Source organism: Aptenodytes patagonicus, chromosome 5 (assembly GCF_965638725.1).
Source record: "Aptenodytes patagonicus chromosome 5, bAptPat1.pri.cur, whole genome shotgun sequence".
In the NCBI taxonomy this organism is placed as follows: Eukaryota; Metazoa; Chordata; class Aves; order Sphenisciformes; family Spheniscidae; genus Aptenodytes; species Aptenodytes patagonicus.
The window spans coordinates 58,645,021-58,671,801 of NC_134953.1; the positions used below are offsets into that span (position 1 = coordinate 58,645,021).

Genomic DNA, 26,781 nt, shown 5'->3' on the forward strand with positions numbered 1-26,781 from the left:
TTTTGTCAACCTAATATCTGGTATTTAAAGAAAAATACATTGTTTGTAAAATGTGACGTTTTAGAATCATTTTGATTCTAAGTGCTAAGCCTGTAAAACCTCCCTAAACACGCTTGCAGCATGAAAGGCCTAACTGGATTCAACCCGTTTTAAAGGAAAACATTGGGGTGTCTGGAATATGCTCTAAGGGCCCTGGCAAGCTGGATCCAAAGCCTTGCTCTAAACACCTGGAACCTGGAGTCTTTTAGATACAATGCAAAAATGTCTGTTTAAGAAAATTTTTTAAGAGTGTGGAGGTGTGGTAGAGGAATTTTCATACGCACAGATGTTCAATTTCCTCTTGGAAAGGTATATTTATGACAGCAGGATATTTCTACTAGAGTATCTACATTAAAAAGCATAGCTCTTTTAAAATTAAATCTAACTACATAAGTATTTAGTACTGAAAAATGGACACTGATCATGGCTCCTAGTAAACAACAAAACACAGTGTCTAATCTTGGGTCAGATCCTACTCCTCTTCCGGTTGATGAAAGGCTGTTTGCCACTGGCCTTTGACAGGCACAGTAATGAATACAAAATCAAAAGACATTAACTGTCAAATCAACACCCTGCTAGATTTTTGGGGCATTGGGGTTTTTTTTACATTCTGAATTCCTAAAATGATTAAGTGCCTGAACACACAACAAAGTCAATCAATGATACGTTTAGACATGAAAATATATTCCACAGGCATGGACGTATTTAGATGGTTTTTAAAGTCTACTGCTTAAAAAATTTAAATCTTTGTAAGTATACATATTTTTCCAGTGAACTGAATTAACTTAAGAACCTGGCATGTTTTATTAATAACCATAAATAATTAACAGTTGTTTCCTTTCTGTCAAAAAAGTATCGCAATTATACAATACTTAAGGCTGTCATTTACAGACACTTCTTACAGAGAAAACAATATTACAATAAAATGTTTCATTAACTATTAGCGTAACATTCTTTACCAGTTGCACAATGACATTATGCTTACATTAATAAGCATACCATGCTTAACTATATAAATCTTTTTTAGTCAACCAGGAGATGAAAAGATACTGATAATAAAACCAGAGCATTTCTGGGTGATTTGAACATTGAAAACAGTCAATACGTTCATTGTTCAGTATCACTGTTTGGGAATCGGCGAGTCTAAACTGTATCTCAGAATGGATGCAATTCCGTAACTGAATAGAGGGAAAAGTGCGTTAGCAATCCCTTACTCCCTCTTTTAATTCTACCTGGATTACACATTGATTTCAAAAGCTCTTCAAGTTTTAATCTTTATAATTGTTATCCTATAATTGTAGAGTTAACTTTGGTGGGCAAAATGTCTACCCTACAGAGGACGATGGGCAAATTCAAATTCTGTCCATCAAAGCCAGCGCTTTACCCTCTGTATATGCCTCTACAAACTAGAATCAAACACTGCTCCCACCACGACTAATAAATACAGAACAGTCAGCGGGAGTTCCTGCCCAACTACGGACTGAACGATTTGACCACTGACAATCAAAACGCAAAGTTAGAAATACTTACTTTTTAAAACACAACAAGAAAGCAACTTACACGTGGAATCAGATCCTGCAGGAGGGCAAAGTTTGGAACATTGGGACTGTCCAAGGACAGGCTGATGGCTCTGGGATTTGTGCAGTGCATTACCCTGGGAACGTCTCCACACAGATACTCGGATGCAGCCTCTCACACTCCCATGGCCAGCTGTGTCCGGGACACAATGCTGCAGCAATGAGCTCAACCTCGGGGGAGGAAGGAGAAACTTATATATAGCTGCTGCGGGGATGAGCTGATGGGTGCTTTCAGGAGTCCATTTCAGCTCCCACTGGCTGGAAAATGCTGATGACATGGAAGTTGAAGGGGCTCAAACCAGTGGGACAATGAAGAACCCTATTCATCACTAAGGCATGCACAAACTGTGCCCCACGACCTAAAAAAAATAACTTGGCCTGCCAGAAGTTTGGTTTGGGTGTTTTTGTTTGTTTTGGTTAGTTTTTTTTCTCAGATCAAGTACGCATTTCTCAAACTCATATGGAACTGATTCAGTACACGGAAGACTGCAATGTCAAAATCTCACCCACAGCAACTATTATCATTCTATGCAGAAAACAAAAGAAACACAGATTTTATCAACTCTGATATTAGCAATGGCAAAGTCTTATTGTCTTCACAGAGGCCTTAAGCAATCCAGTAAGAATGGGAGCTGAGTAAAGCAATATAGGGCTTTCAGGGCTTGACCTGTGCTTAAAGAGCAGAGTGAATATGGGGACACAATGAGAGCATGCCACTACGAAGATCTCTTCTTTGTCACCTTGGGTTTGCAGTTGGCTGGATCATTCAGAACGAAACCATCCATCAGCGAGAAGCCCTTTCAATAACCTATGACTGTTTTTATGGTTTTATCCTGCGTAGCAGAGCGTGGTATCATCAGCGAAATGACAACCTCCACAAAAAACCCCTGTGGTTTGGCTCCTCAACTGTTCTTCAAAAAAGCATTGCTGCTCTTGATTACAACATACCTGCTTATCTTGTCAAAGGAAAGGTACTCCCTCCACCTGGGTGAGGATGCCATCTATATATATCCTTAGGTTTTCAGCTCGCAGCCCCTTTGGAGCCTCTGTCTGACAGCCAGAGCCATTCCTGACACCAGGCAAGGAGAACTGTACAACCTGGAGCTGCCTTTAGCAACGGGCAGGACGGCAGCTCTGGGAGGTAGGCATCTCCCTGGCCACGGTAATGAGCGGATGTCTCGGCCAGCCCAGGAGAGCCCAGCCCGCCTCAGAAATACAGCAGGATGGCATGAGTGCACACAGGGAGTCCCGCTGGCATCGCAGCCGCTTGCCCCACGGCTGCAGATGGCAGCTGGGCCCCAGGGAGTGACAGGCTCCTGATGGCAGCAGCACGTGTAGCATCTTCATGTGACATCCACAGGTGGGGCGGAGGGGAAAACAGTTTTTATCCGTTGCTATGGAGTCATGATTAGCTTGTATGTCTTCAGAGCCTGCCGAGGGGAAATGAAGGCTATTTTCTTATATAGATGTCATGAAATCAATCCTTGCAGAATTTCTGGAGTCAAAGGCTAAACAGGTTTGCCTGAATACCTTCTGTTACTTGATACACAAATAAATCTAGCTGGGAGACCTAAAATGAGTGTCATTTTTCAGCTGGAGCTGATCGCAAAAAATTACTCTTTAGTCTCATTTGGAGTTGTTTATGCGCACAGTAACATAACAAAAGTGTGTTCAATAAAATGCAGCAATTATCTTCGCAGAAAATGAGTCTTAGAAAATTAAGCAAAAAATCCCTCCCTTATTGCAAAGCATAGTGACTTCAGAAGAAACTTTTCCCTTATTCTCTCCAAATGCTAAAAGAAAACCTGATGTTCTTCTTTTAAAATGTGTCTGCCTCTAGGTCTTTGGCACAGGTTTACTGATGGGAGGGCCGGCAATCTATTTAATGACTGCATTGACGTCAATAGCATAACTGAAATACTTACTAAGATGCATGAGTCCAACTTTCAGGGGGTGTGTGTTTGCAGGCAGGCGCAACACACGAAACGGACTCTCCGCAGGAATGAACTACCCGCAAAGAGCAAGAAATGGCCTCTGGACGTCCTCAGTGCGGTCTGGAGCTTGGTCAGCTACACTTGCTTTTTCTGCAGGTAACTTTTAAAGTTCACTTTGAAACGCACTTTTAATTTCTCAAGCAGTAAGAATCACTTTACCATTCAAGAGCCTTAATTTTACTCAGTCACGTCATTAAGCTGATATCTATCTGATTTCTTTTACAGTTTTGCTTAGTTTCTAAGTAATCTGTGTCATTATAGCACTGCATCCTTTAAAAATAATATTTGTAGGTAATAATATTTATAGGTAAGTCTACAGCACCACTGAATTTACTGTGCACAATCAGTTACTTTTTAGCTCAGCTATTTGGTCATATACGGCTCCTCTTGCACACTTGTTAAAAGCCTAAAACACCACATCTACTTGACTTGTACAACCCGTCTCAAAATCAAAAGGCCAGATCTTCAGCCAAAGTCACAACAGATCAACAGAATTTCAGAATGAATCCTCTATTTCGTATATGCCCAGAGCCATTTTCCGCACACCAAGCAGAGGAAGAATGGTGCAAGAGCACTAGCTCCATACTAATGACTTGGGATATATAGATATTTGTAACCAAGAGCTGACTTTGATGCACAGGGCTTGTTAATTTGTACAAAAAGTTGGGACTCTCATTAGCACAAGCACCAGCATTATCCAGTCTTTTGTTTATGCTTTATACAAATGTTCGTGCACGAGTCTGTGTACATCTTACACCCACGTAAAAAATGAAAGAGTACAAGTTCTGAGTTCGTGTAAAGGCATGTGAGAAGTGCAGACAAACGTGCAGATGTACAGGAAAGCAGAGGCTAAGGCACAAGCAAGAAAAATACCAATCTTTTACTCCCATCCCCAGAGAGGAATTTTAACAAAGCTTTAATCCCATGAGCCCTGAAAAGCCTGTGTGTGACATATCCCAAAGCGCTACACCCCCCAAAGCCTCGGGTTGCAGAGCAAATCAGCTATATTATATTGCTAGGTATATAATTAATTGTGAGGACATACTATAATTATTCAGTGTTGAAAGTATCCAAGGGGCACTTGGTTGCCTGCTCTTGAGAAAAGTTTCTGCAAACCCCTCACAGCTCCGGGAAGCACACAACACTCTTTGACCCTTAACACTATGCTTTGCTCCTGTCAGCCATCAGTAACATTTAAGTGCAACAGCCTATCAAACGAACCAGTATGGGAAAATACTGTCCATCTGGGTATCGATCTTTCGGCGGAAATGTGCCACCTCTCCCCTGTCCCCCTGTTCATCTGGAAAAGGCTTCTTGCTCTGTTGCATCACGACTGGTATAGCGCCTTCTCCACAACCTCTATGACCGGCAAGGTCCATTTATGGCAGCGCCCACAGGTAACGTGCAGGCTTTTACACGTGCACTGCAAAGGTAAGGTGATGGTGTGAAGAGCCTGTGCTAGTTCAGACAAACATGAAGACCAGGTACACGACCATTGTTGTGCAGTGAGGGAGGGGCCTTGTGATATGGAGAATCTAAGCAAGCAGCACCGATCCTTGGCTGAGCTGGGAGAAAGAATAGGACAATATGAAAAAGTCCTGGGAAAAATACAAAGGAAGCAAAACAGATGGAGAAAAGATTGTACCAAAATGGGTGGAAGAATGAGGGGCTTAGACCAAATGTGGCAGTGAAAATGGGGCTTAGACTGAATGTGAAGTGAAAGACGATTTAATTCAGAGGGAATTAGGGCCAGTGAAGTAAATAAATATGGAGGAAGGAACAAAACTAAGCAGGAACCGCCAGACTTGTTGCTGGTTAAAGATTTTATTAGTTGAATCAATCGGGTAGGAACTAAAGACCTTTCACTGATGCCAGGGGAGGAGAGAGCTGAATCGAGAAGAGAAGGTGCTGATGGATTTGCTGAGCCCAAGGTAGCACAAAGGTCAATGTAAGTAACTCTGGCAGAGGCTGAGTTTAAAAAAAAAAAAAGGAGAATAGGAGAAAGAAACATCACAGACACTTGTGCGACAATGTTTCTGTCATTTATACGATTGTTTCTGTAACTCCAGAGAAGGTAGTTGGGTAGCACGCGTTCACAATCCTGGCCCTGCGCAATTGCACTCTGTAATGCTATACACCGCTTAGGAACCTCATGGTCTGAAGTATTCCCATTATCCTTCCCAGCTGTGAAGTACATGAGCTAATTAAGGATTTATGTACTTTTTGCTACGGCTTCATATTTCCATGTTATGGTTTCTCAGCTAATTCATAAAAGCAATTTTGTTCGTTCCTGTGATCTGCAGTTATAACAAAATAACAGGAAAAATCTGCCAGATTTACTTAAGCTGATACCAAGGACAAAACACAGGATGTTCAATACATATTCCTCTTCCTTTTATGGCTGTGGTTATAAGGTTAAGAAAGCTCTGAAATTTACAGTGACATCAGTATCGGCTTTGAAAGCACTTTGTCCCATGAAAAACCTGGCCAGAATTCTTCATGCTTTCAAGAAAATGAAAGCAAAAAAGAGAAAGAATTTCGTAATTTCAACACAGCTCATTCATTTTGCCACGGGCCTGGGTCCTCAGTGATGCAACTCCTTGGGAGTACACTAGCAACAGATCTGGCTCCTCTCTGTTTGAAACAACTGACAAATCCTGTAATATTCTAGCTGGAGTAAACAGCTGGCATGTATTACTTCCAGTGCAAATGCTGAATGTAATTTGTCTCCCTCCAGGGTAATTTTATTAATGTATGCTAGTTTGCTTTAAACCCTGAGTTCTGTACTTTTCATAACAGGATATAAATCACTCCACTAACGACAAATAAAAGGAGACATATACGAGGTGCTCATAGTGATGTCAATTGATTGTAGTAAATCTAAGAGTCAATGTGTGACATGGGAGAGCTAAAATAAAATTCTGAGCTTTGCCAACTAACCAATCTAGGGAATATAAACACATTTCATTTCAAAACACATTCTTTTATCTAGAGGGATGTAACGCAGCCTAGTCCCAATCAAAACATTACCGTTTCCTTCTCCAAAACTTTCAGGAAAAACATTCTGTGTCCTTTCAGACACAGGAGGCATTGGCACATAACTGGAAGTGATCTGATAGGAAAATCTCTCCTTCCTTTCATAATTTTCAAATCAGAAGCCATCTAGGGAAAAAAAGCTGCAAACACTGAAAAAAAAAATCCCCTAGAGATTTTTGTTCTTGCTGCATTTAAATGGAAACTTCCTTAGAAAGTAAACGGCTGTCATTGTTTTCTGCTATACTGAAATGAATTACAATATGTAACAACGGCTGTAAAGGAAGGCAATCGCCAAATTGATCATGGCAACCGCCGTACAGAATGACTACAGCCTCCACGGGAAACGAGAGGCTCTGCAGAAACCTGGAACGCACTCTGGGCAGCAAAGTGGGGGACACCAAATGCAACAAGTAAATAAGGTCAGAAATTCAGAACGGTCCTGGCTTACATGCTAGAATAGCACAAAATAAGAAAATAAATAACTGCAGGGTAGAGTAACACCGGCATTCCTCACTACACCTCTATTTTCACGCGAGCATGGGGAGAACCTGAGCTGAGGGTACACAACCTATCACAGAAGCAAGTAGGCAGGTGGCTGGGTGCTGGCCTCACCTGAGAAGAGCGCATCCCCTCTCTCGGCTACAACTCTAAGCCTTGTAAACTATCACTAAATAGTAAACTAGTGAGTGTGGCAGCTTTATCAGGCTGGTTTTGAGAGTCTTCCTTCAATGTGTCAGAGCTGCCGTCCTTTCTCAGCAAGCTCACTCCTGATGCCCTCAGCACAGGGGTGTGACAGTACGGCAGATGCAATGTCTTAGGCTGGCCAGGAAGGGATTGCTTCAGCCTAGAGACTAGATCCTGTGCGAGCTGATAAAATTCATCAACAAAAATAATCTGAAACTGAATTTAAGTAAGAACCCCAGGCTTTTTCACTAACAATGTCAATATTGGCTTATTTCAGGTAGGAAATTACACAATTTCCTACCAATCTCAAAAATATTTCTTATTCTTACCTACAAACTGTCACAATTCACTTAAGTTGTAATGATACAACTCACATTTTTTGTTTCATTTGAAGCCTTCACCTGAAGTCAGTTAAGTTACACGGTTAAGAACTCATTTATTTGAGGGGCCATGAATCCAGCCTATACTTCTCTACTTTTTACAAATTCCACAAGCTGCTGAGCTGCAGTTTTCTTCCGCAGTCCTTTTGTTACCAAATAAAAATCTGCATACTGAAAATGCATCCAGCATGGCTCATTTCCACATCTGGACTTTTTCTTTTTTCACATCTCAGGTAAGTTGTTAATATAATTTATTTTAGATATATCCACCTATCCACATGTAATTACTAGCACTGAAACATTAAAAAACATGAGTCAGGATCACAAGGTTAAAAATGCTAAAAGTTGGATTCTTCTCAGTTGCTTTCTCTTTTTGAGCTTTGCAGGGTAACACAAAACTTGATCTACAATTATGTGTGTCAGACCCTTCAATCAAAAAGGAAGCTGAAATTTTCATGTATTCCCAGCATTAGAAGCTTAGGTTAGCTAAAAAGTAACAAGTATCTTAAGGCTCACGTTGGAAATACTGCAGAAAAATATCCTCAAAGCGTTAAAAAGTTGAAAGCAACTGTTTCCATAGAATGTGTTAAGAAAATTAATCTAAAAATTCCTGGAAGGGAATTCTCTCCTCGTTACTAGATTCTGTAACCTATATAAACAGATCTATGGAAAGCTTATGAATTTTTCCATGTTTTTTTTCACACAGGCCACAAAATCAAAGTCTTGCTAGAACAGACTTTTAAATGAAGTGATGAGTTGCATTCCTGCTAGCCCTGACTCGACACTGTTCACAGAGAGGGAGCGAAGGAAAAGGCGTTTAAGATCGTGTTGTCCAGTTTTCTTTACGCATGAGAGGTTTCCACATTCCATTAACAAATTTTGAGGACCCTAATCTGCAAGTCTCCAGGACTATACGTGTCCCCAGACAGTAAATAATACATAGCATGAAAAGAAATGACAGTTAGTTATCCAGGCTTCACACACTGTAAAAATTAAGCTTTTAGTCCCTCCTAGCACATAATTATTGGAAAGGCTGAGATTAAACCTTACAAATGGGCACTCCTCCAAATCTTATCTCCTTCTCTGTGGAAGTAACCTTTAAATTAGTGCAAGTAGGGCCAGCTCTGTTCCTGAGAGGGGTCCCACAAGCCCTCAGCACTGCATGGCTAAACATAAAGAAACTTGTCATAAGCAGGTTGCCTCTGCTTCCCCATCCTCAGTACTTCATTCTACCTGAGCAGCCCCCTGCTCCCACCACAACTGCTCCCTGCCTCCACTTGCTGGGCTCACACTGCTGCTTACCCCACCTTGCTTTGGCACCCCAGGCAGACGCTGAGCCCCCTTGGGGGTCCCTCGCTCGCCTGGGTTCTAGCACAAGCTGTACACAGTGCACTGCCCGGTGCCCTCCGTCTGGAGGCTTCGCTCAGTGTTATTCTCCTCCATGATCATAGTCAAACCTGCTTGAGTTTGCTGCGGTCTCTGACCCAACATGGGGGTGAGGACAAGGTGACTGAGGGACACCGTGTGCAGGGGGGGAGCAGACAGGAAAGAAGGTGCAATTAGCCACACTCACTGACTTCTGCTCTCATTCGATTGCTAAATGTAGATTTCAAAAGACCACAAGGAAACAACGAAACAAGAAAATGCCATTCCAGGGCAGCCTAATAAAAGCAGAGGAAGTTTCACCTGAGAAAGGTTTTTGATATTGCAATTTTTACATAGATCACATGGAAACAAACTGAAATAAACAGGATAAAAAAAATACAGCTGTGTCTGAGCCTGTTCAAGGCTTGTAGGCTGGGGCTTGTCCAGGCCTGTGCAGCACAGGGACTCAGAAGAATAGCAGTCACTGTGGCCATGACTATCAAACCAAAATCATGTTCGTCTTTTATGCTAACATACAAGGATAAACCCAAACCCCAAACTATTAAAATAACAATATTTTGGCTCTGATGGTCCTCTTGTATTGGTTTTGCACAAGTAACTCAGAAGCTCTACGAGCCCAGAATTACACCAGGGGGAGGGGGCAAAGAAGCAGCTGTTAGCAAAATGATGTGCAATAAGCCTTCATCTGCATTTGACCTTGCAGGTGATTATCAAAGTCACACACATACCTTGCAGGTTAACTCTGGAGACAGGTGGCTGACTCGTTGCTGGAGATCTCCTAAGAGGGATAAAGAATACTCTATAAATAGGTATTATTTTATCATTTCAAACCCTGTTGGCAGTTCAAACTGCCAACTCCCACAGTTAAAAATCCTTTTTTATACTCACAAAGAAGCCCAAAACACTTTACTTTATTTGGCAGTTAATGAGCAGTATCAATATATCTGTTAGGAAAACCCAAAGATGTATGTCCCCTGGCTAGGCACACACACATGCTGGAAAGAAGGCATACTGGGAAAGATGCGCTATCATCCCACACTTTGCCTTTGCAACTTTCTGCTCAAAATATGCCTGGAAGTCAGCAAGGGCTGGTCTCTGTGGCTGAAGAGGTCAGTGGGTCCCCCCAAACCAAGGCCTTCTCCTGAAAAGCTTTTCCCTACAAGGTCTGGACTGGACCCTGAAGTAATGTCAAATGCTACACCAGTGTGCAGGCTGCAATGCAATACCATAGGTAAGGTGAGAAATATCTGGCTTTAAACCCTACAGTTAACAGTTTGAATTGCACCTGGAAGCAAGTAAGAAGACGCTTCAGTCACTACTGTAAGCTCTGAAACAGCTGAAGGAGATTTTTTTTGACTAGGAGCAACAATTTCATCAGAAAAGCCTGGATTTCGGAAGGACCATGTCCTGGTTTCGGCAGGGATAGAGTTAATTTCCTTTCTAGTAGCTGGTACAGTGTTTTGGATTTAGGATGAGAACAAAGTTGATAACACACCGGTGTTTTAGTTGTTGCTAGGTAATGCTTACACTAGCCAAGGACTTTTCAGCTTCCCATGCTCTACTGACTGAGGAGGCTGGAGGTGCACAAGACGCTGGGAGGGGGCACAGCCAAACTGGCCAAAGGGACATTCCATACCATGTGACGTCATGCTCAGTACATAAACTGGGAAAAGCTGGCCGGGGGGGCCGCTGCTCGGGGACTGGCTGGGCATTGGTCAGCGGGTGGTGAGCAATTGTGCTGTGCATCACTTGTTTTGTGTATTATTATTATTATTATCATATTATTATTATCATTTTATTTCAATTATTAAACTGTTTTTATCTCAACCCACGAGTCTTTCTAACTTGTGCTCTTTCAATTCTCTCCCCCATCCCACCGGGTGGGGGGGAGTGAGCGAGCGGCTGCGTGGTGCTTAATTGCTGACTGAGATTAAACCACGACAGACCAAAAGCTATTTGAAAAATTGTTCAAGTCAAGCAAACAGGGTCTGACTGGAAAAAGGGTGCAGTATTTCTCCAAATGTCAAAATATTTCATTGTGAGATTTGCCAAATAAAACTATTACTTTTTCAAGTTGAAACCATAATTTACTTGGGAAAAAAGAGACTTCTTTTTAAAGAAGTTAAAAAGAGTTGACACCAAAATCAAGAGACTTCATTTTGGATTGAATGCGGTATTTCAGGCTGACCAAAAATGAAACTTTGGGCTTTTGCTTCCCTAAGAAGTTTCTGATACATTTTAACTGAAGCCAGATTTCCCCACACTCTCTCTTAGCCAACGTCCTAACCCCAATTTTTTGAGTCAGCCACTGAACTCAAACATCCATTATTTGCCAGCTCTCCTTTGAAGCTAAAATCAAAGCAACTGAGTGGCTCAATTCTGCTGCAATTGTAGCTCCAGGGGGTTCTTCAGAAATGCTCCAGGAAGGCCTTGCTAACCAGGTAAGATCTGCATTAGAGTAACGCAGCTACAGTTGTGCTTCAAACCCTTGGCCCCAGCCTCCCGATCTGCCGGCAGCGCATGGGCTGGCTGGGCTCCAAAGCCTGCTCCTGACCAGCAGGCTCCCCTGGGTGCAGCACCCGCTTGCCGGCTGGGATTTCAAAGGCTCGGCTTTTCTGGAGGGAGCTGCGGGACCCAGATTCTTTGAAGGGTTCAGCACAGGGCGCACATGTTAGATGTCGACTTCTCTGAAAATCTGCCCCGACCTGCCTCTGCTGAGCCTTTGAAAAGCCAAATCTTGAAATCTCTAAAAAACAGAAACTCCCCAATAGGGACACCACGCTGTGGCTGCAGCATTTCCAGTATCTGGGGAGATGTGCTCCAGGTATCTCCAAACCCTGCACTGAGTTGCACAGACATGCCTTTGGGGGGGCGGGGAGGGATGAACTAGTATTCAGTAGGGTATTCCCCGCTGCAGAGCCTGAAAAGGGAACGGCACCGCTCCCGGCATCCTCGAATTAAGTCCTGGCCGTGCTCATCCTGGTTTCTGCAGCAGCCAGGGCGCAGGCAACAGAGACCCAGAGATCTGGGTTTTGACAGCACTGTCCCTTCTTAGACACCACCACGCTCAAGTGTACACAGTTCCCACTTCCCACTCCCTCTCTTTTGCTGGTGGGTATTAAGAGGAGTAGGCACCAGATGCTTTCTGACCGTGTCCTGGGCTGCATCTGCCAAACTCAGGCACTCTGAAACCATTAATCATATTCTCCTCTTTTCCAATCAGGAAACTGTCTTAAAAACCCTGACGTTAAAGTCCAAAAAATATGACTTCTGGTTGTTTTTTCTCCTCCAGCCCTTAACATTCATATTTTCCAGCAGTTCTGTAAATAGGTGCGACAGCATCCTCTTTTTTGTTCTTGGGGCAGCGGGGTGGAGGAGAGGAAAAAAGAGGGGACAGGAGGGGCTAAAGAAAAGCTGAGATTCTCATGATCCCCAGAGCAGAAGTTTAAGTAAAATACCACATATCATGAGACATATGATAAAATCATGAGCTGGCAGGACGGCTGTAACCCAGCAGAGCTGTTTGGAAACTGTGCGGGAAGCTCCACAGGGCCTGGAAGCACATTCCGCCACAGACTTGGATGTTTGGTATATAATGGTTTAAACATTTAATGACTTTTACTTTGGCTGGCCACATGAATTTGTACCTAATCAAATCTGGGAATGTTTTCAAAAGGACACTGCAAGATGCCTCTGTGTCCTACAGGTTACGCCCTCGCTTCCTTCCGGCCCCATCCAATTTCAGATTCCTCATTAGGAACTGCTGAAATGCTCGAGCTGTTCAAAAAAGCAAAGCTTAAAAAAAGGAATCTATTTCAGCCATCTGTTTTTCTATTAACCTCCATCTTGGAATGTGGCAGTTCCTTACGATCAAAATTTGCAAACAGAAATCAACGGGAGGAAAACCTCATGCCTGGATAAAATGCTGGGCTTTACGTAAAATACAAGATTGCACTGGAAGGTAGAAAGCGGAGTCTGCAGTGGGCACCCAGGCGATGCCACTCACGTGTGCAGCAGTGAAGCAAGCCTGCGGCGTCCCGCTGGAGTGCACTTTTGCACCTCATCTTTTGCTTCAGGAGCCAGCAGGACACTTTGAGCGAGCAGTGCCTGCCAGTCTCAGGGTGGGATGGGTGGGTGCGTAACCGACGTCGCCAGGAACGAATGATGCTGGTTTCACGCAAAACATCTCTCTTGGGGCAAAACAGGACAGAAAATGACGATGACTGGCTCATTATAAATAGCTAAGGGGAAACGGTGGTTCCGGACAAAGGCGTAAAAAGGAGTTTGTTTGGTTTCTCCTGTTCAGCAGGTATAAAAAACAACATCTTCCTCTTAAGTTCAGTGCATCACCTTCCCCATTCAGTGCAATTACAGTGTCAAACAAAGCAATGTAGGATCCCTGGCCTGCAGGCAGCACAGGACAGTTCTCTGGGCAGCCCCCCAGAGCCAAGCTGCAGGACGCTGCTGCCTGCCCTATCGGGGAAACCCTCACTGTCCCCACAGCCTCGTGCTTTGCGTTTCCCTCCTTGGCGTCTACCCTTTGGCCATGACCGCCTCTCTTGTGAAACAATGGTGGAAATGCAGGGCAGCACCACAGCTCAGCCGAACACCGACGACGACTCCGCTCCGAGCTGGGCACCTAACGAATGCCTGGGACAGCCAAGGTGGCAAAGTGCGGAAGATAGATACCACATCACACACACTCAACATGCCCAGAAACACATCACACCTTCTTCCCAAGCAGGAACATCACTCCCTCCCCAGGCTCGCCATGCTTTTCCAGTCTCTCCAGTCAGGCGCCATGACTGAACAGTGAGGGCTGCGATACTGGCAGGGCAAGAGCCTCTCTCGGGGTGAGGGGGCATAGACAGGCCTGAGGAAGTGGAATGGGGGCTCGGCGGGTCGGTGGCCGCCGGGGAGGCGATGCCGCGGAGAGGTGCCCGCCCGCGGGCGCTCCCTGTGGGAGACGGCGGCGGGACCCGGCCGGCGGGCTGCGCTCTGGCGCCCCCTGGCGTCCCGCGCAAGAGGCGGAGTGGGCCTCGGGCAGCGCAGCGGTAGCCCGGGGCCGGCGGGGTCCGAGCAGGGTCGGCGGCGGCCCTGCTCCGCCCCCGCCGGCCCCCGCTGCGTGCGAGCCGTAAGCGAACGAAAAACGATGGGCTTACTTGTTGGAGGTGCCGTGCAAATTGGTAAGGAGCGTGAAGTTGTTCCTCACGCTTCGTAGACTTGCCAGCACCTACGAGGGAGGCAAAACCGGAGACGTTAACTTCTCCACTTAAGGTTTTACTTTTTTTTTTTTTTAATTTGAGAGGCCAACAGGCTGCCAACTTACCTGGGCGAAAGGTGTGACAATCAGGTCATCCCCATGCCTAGGGAGAAATGGAGAAAATGTGTAAATTTACCTCAAACAGGGTGTCATTCACCCCAGAGAAAGAGCATTTTGCAGAGGGAGGTTTCCCTGGGCAGCGCCCATGACAAAAAAACATTAACCCATGCAGCGTTTATTTAACACATCATACAATCACGCTCCTAACGGAAGGGTCTCGCAGTATATATCCAAAACAACCCGGCTGGAGCGACTGTTCAGACTGGTAACACCAGGCAATAAAAGGCAGGAAATTCAAAAGTTAAGGCAGCATGCTTGCACCGCGGTGGAAAAAAAAAACGTAACAGTCCAGGGAAAGGTCAGCTTTGAATTTCCTGGCTTTTGTTGATCTTTGTCACAGTCTTTAATGTTATTCAGACGTCCGGCCATTTTCATCATGGAAGATTTGAGCAGAAGTTCTGAGTAAAATACATCGTCACTGTCAATAAGAGGGATTTTTTGCGATATTATATATAGCACTTGTGTGTATATGAAAAATCCAGTATGATTTACCTAACTGAGACATGGCAGGGTAGAGCTATTGTGCAGCGCAGACCTGACAGTGGCTGGAAAGCAAGGCAATCCAGTGCGGCTGCTGGTGGGCTCCCGTCCCTCCGGGTGTTTTGCATGATGTGCACCTGATGCACTGAGCGAGGCAGGAGGCAGGCAGGAGAGAGCAGGAGTGGCTGCAGGCAAGAGAGCAGGCATGGCTGCAGGCTGCCACGGGCACCTCTAGAGAGGTGTCCACCAGTGCTGGACCCCTTCAAAGGGGTATTCTCCCTGGTGGTGCTGCCACTGAGCATGTCTACTCAGGTATCAGTGTTGCTAAGTCTACATTTTCATTAAAGTTGTCTCAACACTGATGTCAAAAACAGGTCAGCGTGGAGATGTCGGCTCCCCCGAGTGCCGCAGGAGCCTTGATGCCTGCAGTAAATGGACACCTCTAACTGCAGGCAGCTATGAAGCTGGGGGAAATGCAGGTGCTGGGCACAGCTGCACGGGGCTCTCCCCACCCCAGCACAGCTGTCTCCCTAGCACACTGCTGGGAACACGGGGCAACTGTCAAAATCCACCGTTTACACAAAACATGGTATTTGCATAATTTGGAGTGGTTACTTTGTCTCTGGTAAATATTTACTAAACGTTAACCAACAGGGAGGGATGTTCTCTTTCAGGAGAATTCTCCTCGTGAATCTCGCTAATATTTAGATTTCTATTTCATGACAAAACTTGTAGGGCTTTCATAACAGTTAACCTTTTTTTATGAACGCTTTTTTATAGCTTAATGGTCACTTTAAAACTTTAAACTGTGCCTTTTAAAATAAAGGGCTGCAAATCCAGGACACTCATTTAAGCTCCACGCTCTGTGTTGTATTGATCCTCTCAAGCTCAACCATCTGCCTCGGCTTTCTGCTGTATTTTCCACTCAGTTCTAGTGAACAATCCATGACAGAAAACAGGATGGAGAAGAGTAATATTGTAAATATAAGTACAGTCATATTTCTATTGTCCAGGCTAATGGACCGTTACCTACTTAAGAAAAACCAGAGATGATGTTAACCAGGCTCTGAGAATGCACGATGAGAGTATAATGAAGAAAAGAGAGTGCAGAAAATCACCAAGCAAGCCAAGTGCTGAAGTGACAGGGCTCTCCTGCCGGCAGGCCAAGCGGGGACATGGGCAGCTCGCAGCAGTCTCTGCCCTGAGCACCGCCCAGGCTTTACCCTGCAGTTAGCTGCAAGCGCTTCACACCCCAAACACAAATTCCAACGTGAAGAACTAGTACCAGGAAAGGTAAAATGCAAAAATTCTCTATTGTTTCAGGGTACGGATTTGAAAGCCCTTCTGCTAAATTACGAAGTAAAGGGGAATATTTCAAGGATGGGATGGGGAGAGGGAAGTCATGCCTTGGCAGACTGCAAAAGCGACCGTCTTGGGCACTCAGGCTATGAAATGTGAGTACCACCCATAAGCACCTCTTAACAGAGCTCTGAGGATTAGAGGAGGCCATGTAAAGCTCTTAGTTACTGTAAAATATGATGTGAGCTGAATTTATGCTTACTGTTCACTTGGGAGAGAAGAGTTCCTGGACATCGTCTTTGGTGATAAGTCATAGTCGCTGTCGGATCTGTACAGGAACGACTCCCTGCGCTGGCTGTGGCCCGGGAATGTTGTGTGCAAAACAAGTCCTGACGAGGAGCTGGCCTGCGGGTCCAGTGGGCTGCGACCTGGTGACGGACCATTTTCCACATCGAAGCTGTGAACAAAACACATACTGTGTCACACATGCACCTGCCAAAAGATGTTTTTCAGTGCATGTGTCATGTTTGTGTTGCCCACACCATGTCATTTGCTCAGTACAGGAAACGCAGGCCTACATTTACTGGAGCCTCTTGCTGGCATATTTCTATTGTATGCAAGCAGGACCCTCTATTATGATAAAACATTTACCCCTGAGGCTTCTTTCCTGACTACATCTGCTCAGTCTTCCTTCAGCTTGAATTTCTCTAAGCTCAGCACAGCTCCTGTCGCTCTCAGCATGAACACGCAGCAGCTAAACGCTGTCACCAAGCTCTGCAGCTCTCCCCACACTGCCCCCATGGCTGCAGTGTTTGCACAAGTCATGGTGTTCACTTTGCCAAACCTCACTCCAAGCCTTACAAGCATAACAGGGACTAACGAAGCTATGACATGCCACCATACTCCAGCCAAGCCCTGTCCTCATCTGCTCTGGAAGCAAACTTTTGAAATCCTGAGAGATTGGTGAGGACTTGGCAGTTGTGCGAGCTGGATGCCCAAGTCTCTTTTCAGCCATAGTTCACATCTTAGCCATTCCAGATATTAGTTCAGTGAATTTCAAACAGCTGGGCTGCAAAACGGAGGACTGTTTAAAAAATTTTAAAAAAGCCCGAAACCTTCTGTCACCGTTTCCATTATACACCCACTTTCTTACAGTTTCATAACTTGGCTGCTACAACTTGTGGCTTAAGTCACCCTGGACACTTTAGCAAGTGACACCGCTCGTAAACCCTGAAAATAAGCAGGTTGGCCTCTTTTGCTTGGGCATTTGGATCTGATATAGATACCGTATGTGTGACCATGTTCCAGCTAAGCCAAGTGAAGTATGGCTGCGTTCAGTATGAATTTTTTTGCCTTTGGAAGTCTGAGGCTTCATCTCACTTGCAGTGGGAGCTGAGTCCTCACTCCTACCAGGGCACATGCCTCTCCCTGTTCCCGATGTTCTCCCAGTTTATTGTACCTGATGACCGCCCTTAACCGTACCACCCAGCTGGGTATGCACTAGGACTGCGGCCACAACATCAAGCTGCAATCCCTGCCATACATTTCTCCATCCCTCCCCGTTGCTGCCTGCCCCCACTCATCATATTAAGTCAAAAGATCCCCTGAGCACGGTGGCAGGGAAGACCCCATCTCTCCCTCTGCTCTGCAGAGCATGCAGCATGTTTTTCACTACTGCACGAGAAGGCAGATAAAGTATCCAGGCAAAAAAACAGCAAAACCTCTGGTAGATCTGCAAGTAAGTAATACACACAATTGTGAAAAAAATAAGGGAGTTTACATCCAGTTGCAAAATGTATCTCGGCTTACTCTCCTTCTCTACTGTAAGTCCATACATACACACAGAGATTCAATACAGGTTGACTGAGGGATAAATGAGAAGGGGAAAACAAACACCAAACACTGCAGAAGGGAATCACAAGTAGAGAAGGTCTTGGAGAAAACCGCTCATGTGAAGGTGCCATCGCTGAACTCGACCTGCAGTGTGCCCAGGGGGCCAAGAAGGCCAATGGCATCCCGGCCTGTATCAGAAATAGTGTGGCCAGCAGGAGTAGGGAAGTGATCGTCCCCCTGTACTCGGCACTGGTGAGGCCGCACCTCAAATACCGTGTTCAGTTTTGGGCCCCTCACTACAAGAAGGACGTCGAGGTGCTGGAGCGTGTCCAGAGAAGGGCAACGAGGCTGGTGAAGGGTCTGGAGAACAAGTCTTATGAGGAGCTGCTGAGGGAACTGGGACTGTTTAGCCTGGAGAAAAGGAGGCTGAGGGGAGACCTCATCGCTCTCTACAACTACCTGAAAGGAGGTTGTAGCGAGGTGGGTGTCGGTCTCTTCTCCCAAGTAACTAGCGACAGGATGAGAGGAAATGGCCTCAAGTTGCGCCAGGGGAGGTTTAGATTGGACGTGAGGAAAAATTTCTTTACTGAAAGAGTGGTGAAACATTGGAACAGGCTGCCCAGGGAAGTGGTTGAGTCACCATCCCTGGAAATATTTAAAAGACATGTAGATGAGGCACTTAGGGACATGGTTTAGTGGGCATGGTGGTGTTGGGTTGACGGTTGGACTCGATGATCTTAGAGGTCTTTTCCAACCTTAATGATTCTATGATTCTATTCAGACATGAGGCTGCGGAGAATGAAAAACCAAGCAGGCTCAGAACAAAGGCAGCCTCTCCCTTGTTCAGACAGTGACCTGACACCTTGAAGCATTAAGGCCTTCTACCTCCTGATCAGGAAATCTGATTAAAATCCAGACTTTATGGCGTAGCCTGTTGATAGTTCTCTGGGTATTGGCAGGAAGAGTGCAGAGCAGGAGACAAAGTCTCCCACCATTCAAAACCTGGACAACAACTACAACCTCAGACTTCGGTTTTGCAGAAGCATTTCAGGTTCCTGTGTAATAAAACTGAAAGCCTTTCCAGGACAAGCACCGAGCTGTGGTGTGATGCCAAACTGCATCCAGCAATGCAGGAGGGGGACGCAGGAGCTGCTCTGGAAGCAGCAGTGACAGTGAACCACAGGCTGCATGCCCTGATGTGGCAGCTGCTGATGAAAGCTGCTTCCCGGCGCTTTTAACTTCATACAACAACTATGTTGTACGAACGACTGATGAATTACTGAACAATTTATCAAATATCAGTAATGATACATTGCGTGTGAGGGATTGCATACTTTGCTTAAGCAGTTATATTTATAACATAAATATTTATTTATAATTGTGTATGTGCTTGGGAGGGAGTGGGTGTTCAGACGGTTATTTTTGATGTCTCCAGAAACTACTTACTGGGGTGGAGCAAAAAAGACTAGGTCTCCTGGCAGTTTATTCTGTTCCTCATGGCTGCAGATAGAGGGTAAGAGGTCTCGTGCTATTTGGTCCCACATAATGGTTCCTCAAGGATTAAAAAATGCATGAGAACATGCATTTAATTAATGCAATTAAAAAAGGCAAAAGCACCAGTGCAAAGATTTTTAGATTCTTTGGAACTCCAGAGACAGGGCACCAGTATAATACAGTATGCATTGAAGAAGATTCCTACGTCTACCATGCCTCACTGTAGCATTTATTTACCCAACTGCTTAAGTACATTTTGAAACCGGTAATGGCTCATTTAATATTCTTTTCTTTTACTCTTTATTATCTGCTTTTTTACCAATGACAGCTTGAGTACACTTTATTTGTACCCACAAAGTCATCAACAGAAGAAACTCAGCTCCGTAACTATGGCATCTACAAACAACAGCCAGCTGATAATTAATCCATACCTATTCAGAAAATTAACTCTGATTACTCAAAACATTTTATTGAAAAACCTTCAATCGAGAACATTTAGTTTACTGACACAAATGGAAATACAGCAATGAACTAAATCTGAGCATTTAGCCGATCAGAACTTCTTCCAGCTATTTGATACTGCACCTGTTGCTTGCTGGTGCATCAGCGATCGATTTGGGAGAAAAGTTAACACACAAGGTTTAAGAAGCGTGTAAGGGGCGAAGGGAGGGAGGCAGGAGGCAAGGCTGATAAGGGGATCTTTTGCAAAGAAGACTACTCAGTAGCAAAGGAGTAAGTTTAGTAAGAGGGGAACTATCCACCAAAGATCTGGTTTTGCATGGCTTACTGTAGCATAGCTTCTGTACCTTGAGGTAGGTGGAAGATACTCAAATCCCCTTCCCCTTCCTTCTTTTAACTTAAAAAAAAGTTCTCTGCCAGCCTAGGCCTACTCTGAGTCACTCCTGCAGAAATTCCCACCTAAATTCCGGAGATTTTCAATACCTTTGGAGGATGTGAACAGTTTCGTAGCCAGAGCTGTAAGAAGGAGCCCTGATGCTCTGTGACCTGGCTAAAGGTGGAGGTTAAACTTTGGCAAAGGAAGAGCTCCCCAGGAAACAGTTTGCCTGAACCATGCAAGTTTTCCAGATCTCTACAGCACATTCAGACTGTCTTAGCGAGAAGCCCAGCACAGTTGACACCCAGCTCGGAGTGCCGTAGCTGCTTCCAGCCACCCCATGTGCATGCAGCCAGCTCCTGGCTGCACACTGCCTGTGCTCCCTGTGCCAGTGCCTGGGACGCTGCAGCACAGATCACACAGTTAATTGAGCCGGAAAGGCGTTTTTATTTCTTTCCACAAGTTGAGCTTGCAGCCATGCCGGCCCCCTCATCTGGCTCCCCTGCCTTGGGCCTGGTCCAGCACTCAGCCAACCATGTGCTCAGCCATTAAATTAACAGAAAATTCCCCCCCCAAGAAGTGAAGGCTAACCAGGAGTTTGTAGTTATCTCTACCAAGAGTGTCCTATTTTGTGCTCATGAACACGCACTCCCAGCGGTACAGCTGAGTGGGCAAGGTGTTCACCAGGATGGCCAAAACCCAGGTCTAAGTCTCTGCTGTCACGGTTTTCTAAAAGTTACAAGAAGTCAAACATGGGAAACTATTTCCCCCAGATGACCCAACATTAGGAGAATGTGGCCTGAGATATGTAGAGCAAGAGCTTAACCTTGTGTTTTTGAAATCTCTGCTGCACATTAAGTTCACCATTTGCTCTTGGTTTGTACAATAGCCCATCTGGAATTGCATCCTGATGCAAAAAACATCTCTCAAACAAACATTTGCTGAAATTGGTAAGAATTGCAATTAGATTGTAAAGTTGCCCTCTCAGAGCTGCATTTTCCCCTAATTTTTTTCACTGGAAGTTAACTGATGAGCTATGCTGGAAAAACTTAATCAACAGTGTGTCATCATGTTCAGAATACTCTGCAGATTGTAAGGGTCCTCTCCAAAGTTTGCAGCACCCCATAGTCTTTGCATAAGTGGAAAATAAAGCTGCATTTGGCTAGTTAAAAATAAGGATGGCAAAGTACAAAGCACCACTACATAAGCCGGAGGAAAAAAGCTAAAATTTGCTTTACAGTTTATCTTCAAGCAACAGGACTCGCAGTCAAGACGCCCTATTTGTGAAACAATAATGGCATGGGAGCACCGAAGCAGTGGCAGCAAGCTCCAGAGGTAAAAAATCAGCAAACACTTGATCTGTATTCTAGAGTCGCTCCTCACCCCATGTCCATACCAAGGGATGGTAGATGAAATATCTTTGGCCCAAAGCACAGTCATCCACCATGATGTGCCTCTTCTTTCCCTTACCCACCGTGCCGACCCCAGGGGCTCTTCTGCACGAGCATGTGCATGCCCAGCATGCTCAGGATTAAGTGGGCACTGATGAGACTTAAAATTGCATTACCTAAACACATAGGTCACAAACCTGTTATCTAAGGTCCCTATAAATAATTCAAGATAAGTTACATAAATACCTGTCCCACGCAGGAGATCTCTCTAAAAAGCGTGCCTTGCTCTAGGGTCTCGGGAGCTCCAGCGCACCGAGCTGACACCGTTCCCCATCTGCCTCCAATGTGTGTTACCAGGTTTATTCAGCCAACATTTCCAAGCGCTGTGACAGTCTCAGGGCGTGACACTGTGTCTGGAGGCCACCGAGGGCTTCTAAGGAGTTGAGCCCGCTGGCACAGAGCCAAAAACTGGCTCCACAGGAGGAAACATGACAGTGTCTGTATGGGATGGGCATTAGCTAACCACTGACACGAATCAGTGGTGCAATCCCTATGCCAGAAAATAACTGCAAATCTAAGACTTGACTAACAGACAAAAACAAGTCTCCTGAGGCCCTTCTGTTTTTACCAGTGGATTCACAAATGTGTAATTCATGAGCATGGGTGAGCGGCACCCCTGAGGTGAGCATATTCTCAGGCTTACTGTCCACCAGCAGAAACCCAGCAGCTGACGAAGAGGGGAATCTGGTGGACACAGAAAGCCACAAATCCCAGTGCCAGCCAAAGGGAACAGCAGACCCACCAAGCAAAACCCAACCCAGCAAGCGCACAGCCAGCGTGGCGAAGGCAAAGCGTGCAATGGCAGGGGCAGTGCCAGAGCCCAGCAAGTTTCCACTCACAGCACTGCAGAGCTGTGAAGGAAGGTGGCCTGTCCCCTGGCTTTCTCCTGTAGTCAAGCTACAGTTAAACCCAACATCCAGGCTCTCCGCTTACTCGGCTGGATGAGAGGAAAGCTGGTGGTGGTGGAGAGGAGGTGGCAGGGTCGGCAGCGGGAGGAGCAGGGTGGCTGCAGAGCAATGCTCAGCAGGGAGGTCAGTGCAAGCAACGGGGCAGCCGCAGCTCCATCTCCTTTGTCCCTCTGCATTTTTTAACAAACCAGGATCTTAATAAAGTGAAGAGCAAAGAAGGAGACAGCAGGTGGCAGGAGTTAGCTGCAGCTCGCTCAGACAAGCCGCTAAGGGGACACTTGCTTTGGGCCTGTGGAAAGATGCTATTTTAACACGGTAATGAACAGAGGAAATACGCAATGGCAAGGCAGGAGAAATCACGCTCAACTGTAAAACACAAGGAGGTTTCATGCGTCATTCTGCAGAACAAAGAAAATTAATAAAAGCAAGCCCCAACTGTCCAAATTCTGTAGTTTTACAGTAATAACTACAATTTCTCTACATTACAAACTACTGCAGTCCTTTATCAAGGGGAAAGTCTAACCAAGCCTCTGCAGGCAGTGGGATCCCTGCTGCGGGACTCCCCATCGTCCTCCAGCCCTCTTCACCCCCACCCAGCAATGGGACCAGCCCCCTGCAGTGTGCATGAGGACCCGTTCCCATCAAACCAGTCCTAAATCAATCCTAAACCAGCCCTGCGCCTTCCCACAGCACAGCACCACCCTCACATGAAAACACGGCAGCTGCCAAGGTGTCCCAACAGAAGATGCTGCCTCCAACTTATCCAACAATTCAGCTTTTGAGCTCTTTGATCTACCTCTGCAAGGGAGTCTTGGCACAAAACTTTTTGGTGGAGTAGCAATAAGAAAGAGCCAGCATTGGGAACTCATCCCTGGATTAGCATTGCCCGCCAGCAGCCTTGGAACGTGGTAAGATTCGGCATAAAAACTGAAAAGTAGGATTGCACCGCAATTTTGGTGTAATTCAGAGTCATTTGAATAGTCATTGCAAGTCAAATGGTGACCATGAGAGCTATGCAGCCCCACAGTTTGTTTCTAGATCTGGAATATAAAATGCAAAGATAGACACATTTAAGTCTCTCAAACCAGGCAGACTTGTGTATTTTTTGTTTATGTTATGAATTTACACTTTTCCTGAGGATGACAGCACTGACTCTACAAAAGGGCTTACCATCTGCTTTGCCTTCCCAGACTCATTCCTGAGGGCATTACTCCTGGTCTTCTAACTACGGTATCACCTTTACTATGGTATAAAATATGTTTCCAAAATACAGTATTTCAGGAAGTTTGGGCAGACTCTGATCATTATAAAGATCCTGTCGCAATCATTAGAGCCCTGTTTCTCACCAAGACATTCAGCTGGGCTTTTAACACCATTAGCAATGAAAAATACTGTTGCTTATATCTGCAGTTCTGTACAGGCACAACTGCTTCTCACTGCTATCTAATTTTGTGCACCTGTTTCCCATTCTCAGAACAGTGCTGTTTTTTCTAAATAATCTTTTAGGCAGAAAGGCCTGTGCTTGAAACCATCAGCACTTAATGAAACAGAATTGGACACACAGCGGGCATGTCGGAGATGAGCCCACTGACAGCCGATGCAGATGCCCTAGCACCGGCACAAGGCTCCATGAGGCCGACCGCTCTCAGCACCGCAGGTATTAGTGCTTTTTTTGCCCTTCCTGACCTTCTCCCACCAAGGGGATCATCTTCTTGCTCTCAGAGGCCACTCAAAAGTCTTCAAATCCCTCTGCCAGGTTTGTCCCTCATGTGGCTCCTAACTCTTTTTTATCTCCAGAGCCTAAACATTCGTGCCTCCTGAAATATGACCACTGAACTCCTTGCACTCCTTCCCCAGCACCATGTATCACAGCTGCCTGGCACAGAAAACCCAGCAGCGCTTACTTAAGTGTTTGTAATGCAAACTGTCATCTGCTGCTAAACATGTTATTAAGCCTCCATGTGTATCACAAAGCAAAAATACATGTTTATTTGACTTTGTTATCTGTGAATATAGAAGTTCACTCTTCCTAGCAGCTCTCTTGTTCAATGGGTACAACGGAGGCAGAATAACCAGAGCCCCCTGCCATGGCCTGCAGCCTGTCTGCCATCGTGGAGGATGGGGCCAGGAATTAGCTTGCCTTGTGCATACCAACTACTTTGAATCGCAGGCCCTGATTCAAACACCCGGAGTCCAAGGCAGACCTGAGAGCTGGTGGTGCTCCCTTTGCAGCCCAGGTCCATCTTCAGGGTAGTACAAAGATAAAAATGAATATACGCAGCCAGAGCCCTTACAGCTCTCCAGCACAACTCGTCAGCAGTACCCTAGCAAGGCTCATAGTTTGCACAGCAGCAAACATCAGTTCAGCTACCAGCTCGGCACGAGCACTGTTGGGTTTTGAAGGATGGTACAAAGTGCTCATTTTGTTTTAAAGCCTTATTCACTACAAAGAAGCCATCGTGCTACCTGCTTGTTCAGTGTCTGCAGCAACCACTGCCTGAAACTCAGTGTCTTGCACATCAGGTCCTTGAGCTGTTACTTCTCCCTGTTGCCATTCCCTCACTGGCACTGGTGAAAGCCACCAGGCTGCGGAGCCACCATGCATGTCTAAGGATGGCACGGAGCGCCGCGCCGAGCCGGCTGCAGCCTTGCACTGTGCCTGAACAGCGACCAGGAGATGGTCGGAAAAGTACAGGAGGGAGGTAAAAATGAGTTTGGATTTTCTTCTAGCACCGAGGGTTCCAAGAAATCTAATCTTTTTCATGTTTACTACAGATAAGTAGCTTGACATTATCCTGTAACAAGCTAACATCACGTGGTTGTTTAAGTAAGTCCCCCAGAGAAGAAATCCTGAATTCTATAAAAGAGTTGTTATTTTTCCAAATGCACATCCTGGGCTACTTTATCATCTTACTATGGTTCACTGCCATTAATCTCTGGAAAATGCAAGGCATAGTCAAACACAGCAGACACCCTCCCTATTTGCACTTCCAGAGCTTGTAAATGTAGACGGGTGTGAGCATGATCACTCCTAGCACAGGCAGCAATGCCACTTCCTAAGCGCTTTTTTCTTTTTCCTTCTGAAAATATTCTAGCTAGCAACCGACGGAGTAGATGCTTTTCTTCCCTACCACTGCTGCCCAAGCTGAGGTATTAACGAGGTATTACCCCTCCTGTGCAGCACTTACACAGCTCTTCTCCTGGCCTTGCAGGTGTTTCTGCCCAGCACCCTCCATCCTCACAGCTCATCAGGACCAAATCTGCTCCGGTACAGGGGCTGTGCTTTTGCCGTGCTGAAGGACCCAGCTGGGTCTTGCCAAAGGGACAATTGCCACCTTTTCCCTGCTGGAAAGGTGCTGGATGGGCAGTCGCACACACATGGCTGGCAGTACAGGTGGCATGGGGACAGCGCGGTGCTCCTCAGCAGACACTCGCCAGATTTTGGCATCACCTGCTCTGCAAAACGGTGCTGTTCTGCAGCACAGATGGTTACATTCAAGTTACGGGACAGTATTTATCCCAGTCTGGCCTGGCTGTTATGCTCTGTTCAGTGTCAGTTCAGCTTTTACAGCTGCATCTAAGCACCATAACATTTTACAGACTCTTTCCCAAGATGCAAGACACGGATGTTGCCTCCCGTGGAAGAGGCTGCCCGCAGTGGCCTGGCTTGTGTGATGGGGACCCCGGTGCAGGGCTGCAGCTGAGCCTGGTGCCTTCTGGTGGGGCTCCAGGACACCTTACAGCATTTCTGCCTACGGACAAGCCCCGCTCCCTCCCCAGAACCAGCTTGGGGTGGATAATTCCACCCAGCAAGTGGGTACACGGGGTCCAGCCTCACCCGCCTTTTCCCCAGCAGGGTATTACTGATAACGAAAGGGGAATTACAGTCATATATTGCATCTTTTATCAATGCATCTTAAAGTATCTCACATACCTATTAAGTGTAATCTGCACTTAACACTCTTCCCAAAGCATATAGTGCACTAATGGCAAACGCAAGCC

The 26,781-nt window shown here is 45.7% G+C and overlaps 1 protein-coding gene across 3 annotated transcripts in view; it reads right to left on the reverse strand.

Annotated features, from left to right (window-relative positions):
* Positions 1-26,781, reverse strand: part of PDE4B (phosphodiesterase 4B) — a 224,137-nt gene that overhangs the window by 45,837 nt on the left and 151,519 nt on the right. For 2 of the 3 annotated variants that reach the window (XM_076339990.1, XM_076339991.1), the window contains 4 exons: positions 16,521-16,715; positions 14,426-14,462; positions 14,259-14,329; positions 9,825-9,874 (listed from right to left, as the gene is read on the reverse strand). In XM_076339990.1, the coding sequence (XP_076196105.1) occupies positions 9,825-9,874; positions 14,259-14,329; positions 14,426-14,462; positions 16,521-16,715 (353 nt within the window). Of the gene's footprint in view, positions 1-2,564; positions 2,681-9,824; positions 9,875-14,258; positions 14,330-14,425; positions 14,463-16,520; positions 16,716-26,781 lie in introns of those variants that run through there. The other variant, XM_076339992.1, reaches the window with a different exon arrangement.